This window comes from Lactuca virosa, chromosome 9 (assembly GCF_052849685.1).
Source record: "Lactuca virosa cultivar CGN04683 chromosome 9, Lactuca_virosa_CGN04683_v6, whole genome shotgun sequence".
Classification (NCBI taxonomy): Eukaryota; Viridiplantae; Streptophyta; class Magnoliopsida; order Asterales; family Asteraceae; genus Lactuca; species Lactuca virosa.
The window spans coordinates 121,283,820-121,298,045 of record NC_136434.1 but is presented as its reverse complement, the minus strand read 5'-3'; the positions used below and the strand labels follow the sequence as shown (position 1 = coordinate 121,298,045).

At 36.7% G+C, this 14,226-nt stretch overlaps 2 protein-coding genes across 3 annotated transcripts; one reads left to right on the top strand and one right to left on the bottom strand.

The window, feature by feature from the left end:
* Window positions 1-6,212: 6,212 nt before the first annotated feature.
* On the bottom strand, window positions 6,213-10,910 carry LOC145137472 (MIF4G domain-containing protein / MA3 domain-containing protein). Of its 2 annotated transcripts, none has more exons than XM_079071604.1 (13): window positions 10,667-10,910; window positions 10,112-10,160; window positions 9,933-10,027; window positions 8,844-9,851; window positions 8,681-8,763; window positions 8,154-8,253; window positions 7,982-8,067; window positions 7,807-7,889; window positions 7,593-7,711; window positions 7,405-7,506; window positions 7,021-7,323; window positions 6,824-6,946; window positions 6,213-6,732 (listed from the first exon to the last, which is right to left on the bottom strand). In XM_079071604.1, exons 2-13 carry the CDS (start codon window positions 10,113-10,115, stop codon window positions 6,343-6,345), a joined length of 2,496 nt encoding a protein of 831 aa, XP_078927730.1. In that variant the 5' UTR covers window positions 10,116-10,160; window positions 10,667-10,910; the 3' UTR covers window positions 6,213-6,342. The 2 variants fall into 2 exon arrangements, with proteins under 2 accessions (XP_078927730.1, XP_078927729.1); XM_079071603.1 differs by having other exon boundaries at window positions 10,112-10,157.
* A 2,491-nt stretch (window positions 10,911-13,401) lies between these two features.
* Window positions 13,402-14,226, top strand: LOC145139736 (uncharacterized). The gene is made up of 2 exons (XM_079073454.1): window positions 13,402-13,519; window positions 13,610-14,226. Exons 1-2 carry the CDS (start codon window positions 13,402-13,404, stop codon window positions 14,224-14,226), a joined length of 735 nt encoding a protein of 244 aa, XP_078929580.1.

The following is a 14,226-nucleotide window of genomic DNA, read 5'->3' as shown; positions in this document are numbered from 1 at the left end:
GTGTGTATGAAACTGTGATGTGTGTTGATAATTTAGGCAATAATGTTTTTCATATTGATTCATCTAATGGTGTAGACAAAACATGCTTGTGGCATTGTCGTTTTGGACACATCAACAAGAAATACATTTCCCAACTCCAAAAGGATGGAATGTAGGAATCATTTTACCTAAGGTCAGATGATACATGTGAATCTTGTCATTTGGGAAAGATGACAAAATCACCTTTCACCGGATCTTATGAAAGACGTGAAGGTTTGTTGGATCTCATACATAAAGATGTGTGTGGACCCTTTAGATCATCCACAAAGGATGTTAATCGATTCTATGTGACATTTACACATGATTATAGCAGATATGGTTATATCTACTTAATCAAACATAAGTCAGAAACCTTTGAAAATTTCAAAGAGTTTAAACAAGAAGTCGAGAATCAATTGGGCAGGAAGATAAAGATGCTTAGATCCGATAGAGGCGGAGAGTATCTTATTATCGAGTTGTAACATTCCAAGATTTGTCATTTATAGTCCCTGGAGATAGATGGGTGAAGCCATGAGAAGCCTAAGGGCTAAATTGCAATTTTGGGATCAGGAGGAGTATGTTGCGTGTACATAAGAGTACGCTGAGCGTACTAGGCATGCCCTAGTACGCTAGGTGTACACTTTTGTACGTTGGTCGTACTCATGACAGAAGGAAACCCTAATATTTAGGGTTTGGGTGCTATATAAACATCCTTATGGCTCATTTCTCCCATCACTTTTAGCCTCCATACCCTAGAGACGTCCCAAACCCTAGCCTTGTGTGTGAGTGTGAGTTTGTGTGTGTGTTTTGAGCACTTGAGGAAGAAGGTGTTGCATCAAGGAGTTGGAGAAGGAGGACAAGCTTGTAGATCAGAAGTTTCTTTGTGCTCTAGAAGCTCCAGAAGGTAAAAAAGCTTCAAACTTTATGCTTGTATGATATAGATCTTGCCATGCTAGCTTTATGGAGCCATTTCTTGTCCCAATGTCCCCAAGTTGGTGCATGATATGACTTGGACAAGATGAGCTATCCTTTCAGACCCTGGAAGAGGTCCGAAGTGATAAAAATGATGTCCCAATAGCTAAATGTGTCTCATGCATGGAATAGGAAGGTCTTAATGGGTTAATACCATGTTTTAAGAACTTCCTGGACGTCCAAAGTCTTAAAGCTCAAGACTTTATGAGTCTTAGGCACATTTGGTCGATGGATCTGAAGTTTGGGCTTAAGTGCTTAAGCCATTAAGCACTTATCAGAATTTTGGTACAGACTCGCGTACTCCCCGCGTAGAGAGCAGTACGCCCCGCGTACCGCATCAATGGTCCCATTTTCAGTCAACGCGAGATGGAGTACGCCCCGCATACCAGAGGAATACGCCCAGCGTACTACCCCTGTTGGGCTTTTGTGATTTGAGCTTCGGGATTGGGCCGCCTTTGGACTAGCTGGACTTGGGCCTTGATGGGCCCTCTGGATAAGAGTATTTTGGGCCATTTTTGGTAGTGGGTCTTTGAATGAGGCCCAATTAGGGATTTGGGCCCCAATTTGGAAAATTGGGCCAATGATGGGCCTTGTATATGTGGACTTGTGGATCATGGATTTGGTATTGGGCCTTGGCCCAAATTAGAGGAAAGGCAAAATGGACTATTATCATAGGTGGGACTCTTGGTCAAGATTAGTATTCCCATTTATTGACTTAATATTCGTTATTTTGGATAGTTCGGGATTTTTGGTGAGACAACGATTCGGGAGTTAGATTCTTCAGTTCAGATCAACACTGCGAGGTGAGTTATCCTCACTATACCCAAGGGTCTAAGGCACCAATGTCGGCCCTTTGTTTATTATTCGGATTTGATGCGGTTATGATAGGTTAGATCGATATCCTGGTAGATAGGATGGTTATGCTTAGTGACCTGTAGTTTGGTCTGACTGTATGTGTGCTGGTAGGAGATTACCTGTTATATGTGCACATGATTGATTGGTAGTTGAGGGTATTCCATCCCGAGGATTATAGGACCCTAGTATGTTGTCTCTATAGACCGTTATATGATTATCCGATATAGGTGCACATGTTTGAGTGGTTATGGGCATTCCAACCCGATGGTTGTGGGCCGAGAGTATTCCATCCCGAGGATGATTAGACTCGTAGTATATGGGCATTCCAACCCGATGGTTGTGGGTCGAGAGTATTCCATCCCGAGGATGATTGGACTCGTAGTATATGGGCATTCCAACCCGATGGTTGTGGGCCGAGAGTATTCCATCCCGAGGATGATTGGACTCGTAGTATATGGGCATTCCAACCCGATGGTTGTGGGCCTGGGGTATTCCAACACGATGGTTGACTAGACCCATAGTATGTTGGCATTCCAACCTGATGGTTGAGGGCCTGGGGTATTCCAACCCCGATGGTTGATTGGACCCATAGTATGTTGTTTCTTATTGTATGTGTATTGTTATGTGTATAGGTATTTTGGGGGTAACTCACTAAACCTTCGATCTTACATTTATCGATTATTGTTTCAGGTACAGCGGATGACCGCGGGAAGGCGAAGGCGTGACCATACACTTCCTCGATTTATGATTATGATTTATGGGAACTCAGATGTTTAAACTATTTTGAAAACAAATTGTAATAACTGAATGGTTTTAAATGTTTTAAAAAGTTTTAAATTGGCTCGAATTTTGTGGACATTACAAGTCGAGTTCAACGACCATCTAAAGGAATGTAGAATAGCTTCACAACTAACTCTTCCTAGGACACCACAATTGAATGGTGTAGCTGAGAGGCGTAATCGAACCTTGTTAGACATGGTTCGTTCCATGATGAGTCGTGCTTCTCTTCCAATTCACTTCTGGGGGTATACCTTAGAGACAGCCGCCCACATCCTCAATCTTGTCCCTACAAAGAAGGTTTCCAAAACACCTCACGAGATGTGGACGGGGAAAGATCCCTCGTTATCACATATCAAAGTCCAGGGTTGCGAAGCTTTCGTGAGACAAGAGACTCATGATAAGCTAGCAGCTAGAAGTGAGAAGTGTATTTTCATTGGTTACCCAAAGCAGTCATTTGGATATTTGTTCTACAGACCTAGTGAAAACGTGGTCTTTGTAGCACGAAGAGGAGTCTTGAGAGAGAGAGAGAGAGAGAGAGAGCTCATATTCAAAGAGGACAATGGGAGTACCATTAACCTTGAAGAAATTCAAGAGTCAACCAATGAAGGAACCTTAGATGATACTAGCACTCAACCATAGGAAGAGATTCATGTTGAACCGATAGACGAGTCATTACCTCTTTGGCGTTCCAGTAGAGTTAGCATGCCACCTGAGTTCTATGGCGTCCATATTACTACAGATGGTGACACATTTGTCAATGATAGGACACTGATAAATTTGGATGAGAACAGCTAGCTACAAGGAAGAAATGGCAAGCCCTAAGGTTGCTAAATGGAAAGAGGCAATGGACAGCAAGATTAAGTCCATATATGACAACCAAGTTTGGAATTCGGTTGATAATGTACCAGGTCGAAAGACATTTGGGTGAAAATGGATCTTCAAGAAGAAGACCGACATGGATGGAAAGGTACACACCGCTCGACTGGTTTCGAAGGGATTCACTCAAACCCCAGGGGTTAACTATGATGAGACATTCTCACCAGTAGCCAAGATAAAACTATTAGGATAATGCTCGTCGTAGCTGCCTTTCATGACTATGAAAGTTGGCATATGGATGTCAAAATCGCTTTCCTTAACGGGAAGTTGGATGAAGATGTTTACATGAGTCAGCCAGAGAGTTTTGTATATGCAAAGTTTCCAAATAGAGTGTGCAAGCTTGATAAATCCATCTATTGATTGAAACAAGCAGCTCGCATCTGGAATCTTTGCTTCCATGAGAAAGTCAAAGAGTTTGGTTTCTCTATGAGTGCATATGAGTTATGTGTGTATATCAAAGCTAGTGGGAGTATAGTGACTTTTCTGGTGTTGTATGTCAATGACATACTTCTCATGGGAAACGACATTCCAACTTTGCAAGAAGTTAAGTATTGGCTTGGAAAGTGTTTTGCCGTGAAAGACCTTGGAGAAGCAGCCTATATTCTCGGGATAAAAATCTTGAGAGATGGAAAGAAGAGACTAATTGGACTTAGTCAAAGTACATACTTGGATAAAGTACTAAAGAGGTTTAGTATGGAATATTCCAAGAAATGAGAGCTACCTATCCATAGCAATACCATATTGAGTAAGACTCAAAGCCCTAGTACAGATGAAGAGATAGTTGATATGAGTCGGGTACCTTACGCTTCGGTTGTAGGGTCGATCATGTACGATATGACATGTACTCGCCCTGATGCCTTGAGCATGGTCAGTCGCTATCAGGGAAATCCCAGTAAAGTTCATTGGACAGCGGTTAAAACATTCTCAAGTATTTGTGGAAGACGAAGGACATGCTTCTAGTCCTTGGTGGCAGTGATACATTGAGAGTGAGTGGGTACAGTGATGGCGGTTTTCAGACAGACTGAGACAACTTTCATTCTCATTCGGGTTGGGTGTTCACTCTAAATGGTGGAGCAGTGAATTGGAAGAGTTCCAAACAGAATAAGGTGGCTGGTTCGACATGCGAATCAGAGTACATGGCTGCAAGTGAAGCATCTAACGAAGTAGCTTGGTTGAAGAACTTCATCGGAGATCTTGGAGTTGTCCCAACCATTTAGGAGCCTATGGAACTTTTCTGCGATAATGAAGGAGCGGTTGCCTTGACTAAGGAACCAAGAGATCATGGAAAGTCTAGACATATCGACAGAAAGTATCATTACATCAGACATTGGGTAGAATAAGGTCACGTCATCGTAAAGATGGTATCATCAGAAGAGAATCCTGCAGATCCTTTGACGAAGGCTCTGAATAGGGTCAAGCACAGTCAGCATGCCAGGAGCATTGGTGTGAGATATGATATTAGTTTTTAATAGTTAGATAGTTAGTTTGAAACTTGTAATAAAATAAATTTAATTGATTATTGTTGATTAAATAATGGAGAATTATTTATGAGTTTGTTTACTGCCTTTTGTCAATTATTTATTTTTGTTTCGTTTTGCATGTTTTACTTCCCGAATAATATGATTATTCAAATTTCACGGTCGTATTTTTTGAAGTAAGTAGTGAATTAAGATTATCATGAATTGGATTGTAGATTGTCTAAGGGAGTTAGACATATCAATAGAATTGTTGCAATGTTCATGAGTACTTAGAAATTGAGATTTAAGTATTGGATGAACCCACGCTCGGATAATTACTTCATGGAATTTATCACGAGTAATTCTGAGACTATAATATCTTGTGATCTTGAAACGGAAATATAGGAGTTGTAATTTACAAGTCGGTTGTACATTGGCAATGCATAAACACATCAGTAACTTGATCTTATAAAAATGTATTGTCATGCATGATTTGATGAGTAAAAGATGCAAACATATGAGTCAAATTTATTTATTCCTTTTTCCCTAACAGGAAAAGCGATATCTTTGGGCCCCTCGATGATTTGGTGTTGACTTATAGTGATCGGCCCAGTCATGATTAAATTGATGTGTTCGATTGGAAGTCCAAGCGTATGTAAATTACAAATTTGAATTTAGTTTAGACTATTCAGATTCATATTTTGAAAAACGAAATTAATTTGGATTCGTTTGATTGGATTGTATAGGATTTCCATCTAAAACTACGCCCGAATATAAGATAGTCCCGTTAACTCTTAAGAAATAAAATATCATGTTTCTTTTTAGGTTGAAGATGCATCAATTTGTTTCTCAAAATAATCAATAAACTAAACTACAAATTTGGTCCCTTTTCTTTACTCAATTGCAATTTCAATCAAAAGTTATAAATCATCACAATGTCACCCTTAAGTTTGCATCTAGTTGCAAATATGGTCCCTATGCTTCAAATGTGCAAATTCAATCCAAATCTCGAACACACTTTGTATGGGTTAGAGGGACCACATCCGCAATGAAATACAAATACAGACGGACAACAATGGAACGATTTCAAAACTTGGACTGAACTTACAACGTTGGATAAAGCACAAGGACCGGATTGTAATTTAATCTAATCAAACTTTTCGAGTATCTTATCTAACTATTACAATTATAAATAACAAAAGCACTTTTAAACATGATTTTTTCAAATACACATCTAAACATTCTCCCAAAAAATGATATTAAACAAATACCTTCACATCAAAAGTTGAAAACATAAAGTACAAACATCAAATTTGCTAACAACTAGCCTCTACTTCAACAAAATTGTCATGAAAGATATAACTCACAACTTGAGAGCATTATCTCAACTAAAGGGGTCTTCTTCAACACTCTTAAGAGCTTTTTTGGCAATTTTATATTTCCCAACAAACGGCTCCTTCTCAATCCCCACAACATACCTCTCTATAAAAAACTTGATTCCAGTTCTAAGGGTCTCATATTGTGGGTCCCCCGCAACACGCTTAAATATATTCCACACAACATTATCCGGATACTCAAAAACAGCCTCAAAAAATATCCTAAAATGCATACTTTTTTTACAACTTAGTTGAGTGGTATCATGTAAATCCGCCTTTTTTAACACTGCAAGTGAAAGTGTAAAATTTGACACCATTTCTGCTATGAATTTTGCCAGATGCATTGATCTCATTAGTTGCATCGATTCCAGTTCTCCATAGTGATCCCATACACAATACTAATAACAAAAGATTTTTTTAATTTTTTAACTGTTTGAGATAATATATAAAGCATATAAAAAAGATGAAATGATAATATGAAATTAATACCTGTAATGTAAACTTGTGGTTTTTGTCATGTGTGCATAACTGTGAAGCAAGAACACAATAATATTTATTGAATATTTTCTCCTGTAGACAACACTCCACAAGTACTCTCATCATCTCTCGATCCTACATTAATATAAAAATTTGTAATCTTTATATAAAAAAAAAAATAATAAGAATAAGAATAATAAAAATAATACCTGTTTCCCTTGCAAATCCAATCTCAAAAGTTTCTGAAAGGCATCGATATAATCTTCAGAGCTCATTATTATACAAAAAATTGCTCTTCTTGCATCTGTGTTCATTCTTTGTTTAGCAGCAAGTTGAAGCATTTTTTGAGCTTCAGAGGTTTCTTTATCAATTTTTTTAGCAACATTTCCAATATTATCATTATTATTAGATGATGAGATCATATCTCCAGATAACCACCATTGACCTTTTTTGTTTGGGTCAATAAGCTTGCTCCATTTTAATCCTCTAACTAAAATACTTTCTACCCTCAACTGCAACATTCCACAAATTAAAACAATATTTAAGCGATTATAATTTTATAAATAAATGTGGTAATGAAATATATATCAAACCTTTTGAAGCCACTTTTTGATTCGTGTATGTGGTAAGGTATCTTCTTTAGCCCTTTTTTTGTTATTCTTAATGTCAAATATTGTTTCAAGCATGAACTCCATCTGTCAACAGAATATATATAAATTAAAGAACTGGATAATCTTTTATTTAAACAAAAAATGATTTAATGAAAAAAAAAAAAACATACTCTTTTACTTTTTGCTTGATTATCTGACGTGGCCTTAAGTTCTGCCACCTTGTTCTGAATGCTGACAATGAAATTTTTCATGGTGGCTGGATCATCACTCCTTAATCTCATCCCACAACCTGGATTCATGATTTAAAAAAGATCAATGGGTAAAATGAAAATATTATTGAGTGAAGGGGGTAAAATGGAGAAAAGGGTAGTTCAGGAATCTTACAGTTAAGAACTGTCAAGATAGTGGAAACATCAACCTCAGTCAAACGTGAGCTCAGCATCATCATGAAATCATAGATTAAATCACTGTAAAGGCATTAAGAAAAGAGTTACAAGGGCAAATGTGTCATTGTGGTAATTGAATCATGAAAATGACAATTGATTGATACTTTTTTTACCTTGAGCAAACTCCGAATATGTATAAATAAGAGAGAAGAAGAGTCAAATTCCGCAAGGAAAGATTGTCTTCTTTTAGGTATTCATCCTGATTATAACATTAAAAAGTTTCAGCCTTATGATTTTTTTTTAATATAATTAAATAAGTAAATTGATTTCTTTATTAAAAATAACCTCAAAACACTTTGCAAGTGAGGCAAGCAGCTTTGCACCAAAGTCAATTCCAACCAAGCAAGCCAATCCAGCTACTAAAGCTGAAAAAACAGAAGCATATCTGCAGGGGTATATATGTAATTTTGTCAAAGAACTACCCAATGGAATGATGACAATATTATTACTAAAGAAACATAATGGATCTGCATCAAGAAATGAAAAAACAAACACTTTCTTACAACTTTCGTCCCTGTGATATGTTTTAAGTTAGGTTTTCAATTTTCATCCAGAGATGTTTCCAATTTTTCCTAAGTTCATCCCTGGCACAAGCTAAAATGACTATTTTGCCCCCACCAAAAAAACTTCATCAATTTCCCTGATCAAAACTCTATAATTACTCAAGACCCCAATATGCAAACCACTCCAATTTGAAGCTAAAGTGAAGAATAAAGTCATATACTATGCTTCAGTGAAGAAGGGGCAAAATAGTCATTTTATTTTGGATGCAAGAAATAAGATTTAATGGGGGCATAGAAGGTTGACTCAACTGTTCATTTCCACGAGGTCCCCCTGCACAGGATGCCAAAATTTCTTCACTGATAATTTGAGCTCCAACACCACGAGCAATAGACTGCAAAAGTCAAAAAGTCAACAGTTGAATGAGACCATTGATCTTAGCTATAAAATATATTATGTAAAATATATTCTCACATGGAAGATTGAGGACATTTCCATTGTAATTCCTTCCACATTTGATTCACTCAGTCTGTTTAAAAGACCCCTCACACGTTTACGAATTTGAGCATGTTCTTCCAATTCATTTTTTGACATAGATCTTAGCTGAGGTGGCACATATTTTGCATGTCCTTCCTTTTTAGATGCTTGAGCATCATCATGTTCATGTTCATGTTCAGATTCTTGAACCACATCTTCACTTCTAATCTCAACATCCACCTTCTGTTCAGAGTTCTTCTTGCGTTTCTTTCTTGAAATGTTTTTTTTGATAGTTGCCTCATAAGCTTCTTCTTCTTCTTCTTCTTCTTCTTCCATGTCTGTATTTGTATTTTCTTCAGATTCCAAAGAATCAAACACAGATGAAATCCCATCAAATAACATGTTGATATCATCATCATCTCCCCCTAATTTCCCTTTCTTCACTTTAAGCTTCTTTGCAAGTTTTCTTTCCAAAGCAATGTCCTCCTTAGCAGATGCCACATCATCTTGTTTGTCCATTTCCAGATACTTTTCAAACGTTGTTTTCTTTTTTCTCAACACCTTTGTCTCTAAAGATGTATTGATTTGGTCATCTTTTGATGATACTCCCCTCTTCTTTTTCTTGAGTGAAGTTGTAGTTTTTTTAGAAAAATCTCCACTTTCTGTATCCAAGGACTCAAGAGCAGAAGGAATGCCTTCAAATAACATATTAATGTCATCATCTACACCATGTAACTTTTTATCCTTTACCTTGAGTTTCTTAGCAAGTTTTCTTTCCAATTTTACATCCTCCACAGCAGAAATATCATCTTTTTGAGTTTCCATATCTATATACTCCTCAAATTTGGTTTTTGACTTCTCTTGGAAATTCTTTTTTCTCTTCACATCTTTACACTCATTCAAATCATTTGGTGCTGAAGTTTCTTTCTCTTCTGTATTTTGAGTATTCTTCTGCACATTTTCAGCCTTCTGATTGTTGCTACTTTTTTTAGTTTTTTGTAATTGCTGGAAACCAACACAAAGAATCATGTTAGTATGAGTTTAAGTCAATGATTGACATTCTAATCATGGAGGAATTTTTCTTACATGGTGTTGGACCCAAGAGTCAAACTTTTTCTTACTCTTGTCTAATCGAGCTTCTTTCCTTCTCTCTTTACGAGATTTATTTCCAGATTCATTACCTGAAGCTCACCAAATACATAAATTAAGTCTGGAATTCTTCAAATCAAGTAACATATGATAAAGTAAAAGAATAAAAATCTTACCCATTTTTAACTTGGAAAGTTACACTATGTGCTACTGGAGTCTGGACTGCTCCAATTGAAGAAAAATGATGTTAGCTGAGCTTTTTATTCTAAGAAACTTCAATTTCAAATACAAAGACTACCACAGATGCAGGGTAATCAGTTAGTAGCAGAAGCTTTATTGGCTTGAAAAGATGAAAATCCTTAAACCTTTACCACCATTTTGGCTAGGTATAATTTCTCAGAGCCTTCATCTTTTTTTCAGAATTGGAAGAAAGTAAAATAAGAGTTGGCATAAAACTAATTTTCAATTAAATTCCGCAAATCATCGATTTACATTGAAGCAATCAGCTTCAATCCTAGTATGAACATCCAATTAAGCTTTGCAAGATTGATGCAGGGATCAAATACGAAGAGACAAAGTCGTAAACCTATTGTAACGACTGGTTGATTGACCAAATAAAGAAATTAAGATTGAGAGCCTAAATACACAATGAGATTAATTAATGTTGAGAGTCGACACCAACAACTAATTTAGGGTTTTCAAAATAAAAAACAATAGTAGATTACACTTACTCGAGAATTGAGAGGCGGAGAGATGAGTGTGATTCAGTGAGAGCAGAGAGATCGAAAAGGGCAAGAGGCCGATAAAGATCGAGATGGACGAAGTAAGAGCGTAACTGCGAGAATCGGAGACAGTCGAGATGCAAGGAAACCAGAGGCAGGAGAAACTGGAGAGTGGAGACGGCCGATGGCGGATGGGGTTTAGGCCAGGGTTCCAGTTGTTTTGGATTTTGAGAATGGCCACCAAAACTTCAAATAAATTACCATTTCGACTAATTTTATGTTTTGCGGTTTGCAAAACAAGAAAAAATATAGAGAAAATAACAAATTTAGCCAAATTTACTAATTACTTTGTGATGTGAAAAATAGTAAAAAAAAATTGAAATTGCAAATTTGGCCACCGAAATCGCAGATTGCGATTTTCACATCCCATCTGCGAATATACAAGTGGCTAAAGCACAAACGTGCTTTAGCCACTTGTACATTTGCAGGCGGGATATTTTTTTATTTTATTTTTTTTGTATATACATAGGGTTTATCAGGCTAAAATCGCAGATGGATTGTGTCCATCTGCGATTTCCTCTCTCTTTGATCTGCGATTCAATGTTTTTTTTGTTCTTTTTTTTTATTTTTTTTTATTTTGACTATGAAAACAATGGGTTTGACTACGAAATAACCTTATTATATATAAACTTTTGTAGAAAATTATCAGTTTACTTGTTATTTCTTTAGGAAATTTCTTTAAAAAAATGATTGAATATTTGGTTTGTCTTGTAACTGGTGGGAGATGACAAGTTATTGAAACAAATCTAGAATCCGTATGTCCACAGGGAGGTATTTCTAAATTCGCTTTGATGTTTTCTGAGTATATTAGTTATAGTGATTTTGTATCTTTGGTGAGAAGCAAAATTGGTTTGTTAGACAAATATAGAATTAGTCTTCGTTTCCATCATCCTGAATTGAATTATTATATAGTCATAGTTGAAGACATGGATGTTAGAATGTTGATAAATGTAATAAAATGTAGTGGAGGAAGGGTTGTGAAAGTGTTTGTGGTGGTTGATGAAGGGGATGAGGTTAATGAGGCTGGTCAGAGTGGAAATCAGCCGGTTGGTAATTTATCCAGCTATAAAGGGAGCAACGATCCGATAGGTACTTTCAATACTCCTAGTGTACCTCAATTTCACAATGTTGCTGAAAATGTTAATGTTACTTATTCACCTATTCACTATGTGGATCCTGAGAATTACAAGTATGTTGGTGATGATGATGTTGGTACATATCTTAATGACGTGGGTGGTCGTTGTGTTGATGTTCCTGAACAAGAAAGTTAAAGTTATGAATAGGCGTGTAGTAGATAAAAGTAAAAAGAAAAAAATTATGCGACAAAAAGATGAAAAAAAACATGTTTACGGGGATTATGTTGATGTTGCTGATGTAGCTTTAGATATAACCGACTTAGAAAGCAATTCATATGGAGATGAGTTGGGTGATGAAGTTAAAGCTAAGTTTCCCGATAACCATTTTTACGGTATGCCCCCTCTACCAGCATGTCCAGTTGATATTAATGAAGATATCCAAACACAGATGGTAGACATCAATCTTCAAAAGATTGAATGTAAGAGTATATTTAAGAACAAAGAACTTTTAAAGCGGGCTATTGGTAAAAAAAATGTCTTCGAGAAGGTTTTCAGACGAGGACAAGTAGATCCACCAAATCAAGGTATGAGGCTGTGTGTGTTTCGAAAAATTGTTCTTGGTTACTAAGAGCAAAAGCAATTAAAAATTTTGATGGACTTTTCCAAGTGAATAAATTTGTTGATGTACACACATGTTCTTCAACAATTTTGCAACCTAATCATCGACAAGCAAACAAATATGTTTTTAGTGAATATCTTGCTGATGTTTTGGCTGAAGATTATAGTAGAGTTTATCGGGGAAAAGATATTATTAATGATATGAATGTTCAATTGAATATCAATATCTCATACCATCAGGCATGGCGTGCGAAGCAATATGCATTGTTGTTGTTAAGGGGTACGAAAGAGGATTCTTTTACCAAACTTCCGGCTTATTTCCACAATTTGGTCAAACATAATCCGGGTACGGTGACACATATTAAAACAGATGGTGATGATCGCTTTGAGTTTTTGTACGTCGCACTTGGTTGTTCGGTTAGTATTTTATTATTTTTATTTTTTTTTATTTTGGTGTATTTGAATAGATATACAATGTATTTTAGGTACGCGCTTTTGTCAATTTTTGTAAACCGACCCTTGTAGTAGATGGAGCCTACCTAAAGGGCGAGTTCAAAGGTACCATGTTACTTGCAGATACTAAGGACGGACAAAACCAAATATTACCGGTTGCATATGGTATATGCAAAAATGAGTGTACAAATTCTTGGACATGGTTTTTTCAAAAACTACGTGATTGCATAGGCAATATGCACGAACTTACAATTATATCTGATAGGTCTCCATCTATAGCGACATCCGTTGCCAACATTTTTCTTCACGCTCATCATGAAATATGTGGTGTCCATTTGTATTTCAACATAGTATCTAGATTCGGGAAGAGTAAGACAGTTAATTTTTTGGGAGGCTTGTAGGGCGTATACAGTTGATGCTTTTGACGTTGCCATGGAACTTATGAAAAAGACAAAAGAACCAGTATGGGAGTACTTAAAAAGTATAAATCCATAAACTTGGTCTAGGACACATTTTAGAGGGAACCGATACAATCTTATGTCGTCCAACAGTGCGGAGTCTATAAATGCATTATCTAGACACGCACGTAAGGTGTCGATACTTATGTTGATCGATTTTTTTCGTGCAACAATGCAACAGTGGTGGTTTCAAAGACGTAACTTTGTAGGCATTAAGTTAATTTTTAATATTAATGTTTTATTAAATGTTATTGATCTTAACTTCTTCATTTTGTCTATTTTTTAAGCGGAAGCAACAACAACACTCACCCCTTGGGTCGATGATATTGTAAAAGAAAACAAAAAAACTTTTACTAAGTGGAATGTTCGCATGATCTCAAATACGAAATGTGAGGTCAAAAAGGGGGCACAAAACGTGATTGTTGGTTCCCAACAAATGACATGTACATGTAGGCATTGGCAACTTGATGGGATACCTTGTGGTCATGTCATAAGATGTTTAATAGTCAACAATTACCAAGACTGCTCGAGGTATGCATTAAATGCTTACTTTATCGAAACACTGAGGAAAACGTATGAGGAATCAATAAACCCTTTGCCAAAGCCATCCGAATGGGATATCCCCGATGATTTGATGATTGTTAAGCCACCTATAATGGATAAACGTCAGCCAGGCAGGCCAAGAAACACAGACCGCATTTCATCCCAAGGCGAGGGTCCAATTAGAAAAGAGTGTTCTACATGTGGTCAAGTAGGACACACGAGAAACAATTGTACTGGAAGGGCGTCCGGTAGTGGAGCACATCGCACGACAATTTCTACTACAGAAATGGCATTTAATATTGGTGGTTCAGCGAGTTGCTCACAAACCTATGACGCTGATTTTGATATAAAACAACCTTGA

What these genes read in the sequence shown, in the direction of transcription:
- LOC145139736 (XM_079073454.1), top strand. Translation starts at nt 13,402, where the DNA reads ATGTCGTCCAACAGTGCGGAGTCTATAAATGCATTATCTAGACACGCA. An exon ending in ACAGTGGTGGTTTCAAAGAC is followed by an intron (nt 13,520 to 13,609) that starts GTAACTTTGTAG and finishes CTATTTTTTAAG; the next exon opens with CGGAAGCAACAACAACACTC.
- LOC145137472 (XM_079071604.1), bottom strand. An exon ending in TCAAAAAGTGGCTTCAAAAG is followed by an intron (nt 7,324 to 7,404) that starts GTTTGATATATA and finishes GGAATGTTGCAG; the next exon opens with TTGAGGGTAGAAAGTATTTT. An exon ending in TGGATTTGCAAGGGAAACAG is followed by an intron (nt 6,947 to 7,020) that starts GTATTATTTTTA and finishes ATATTAATGTAG; the next exon opens with GATCGAGAGATGATGAGAGT.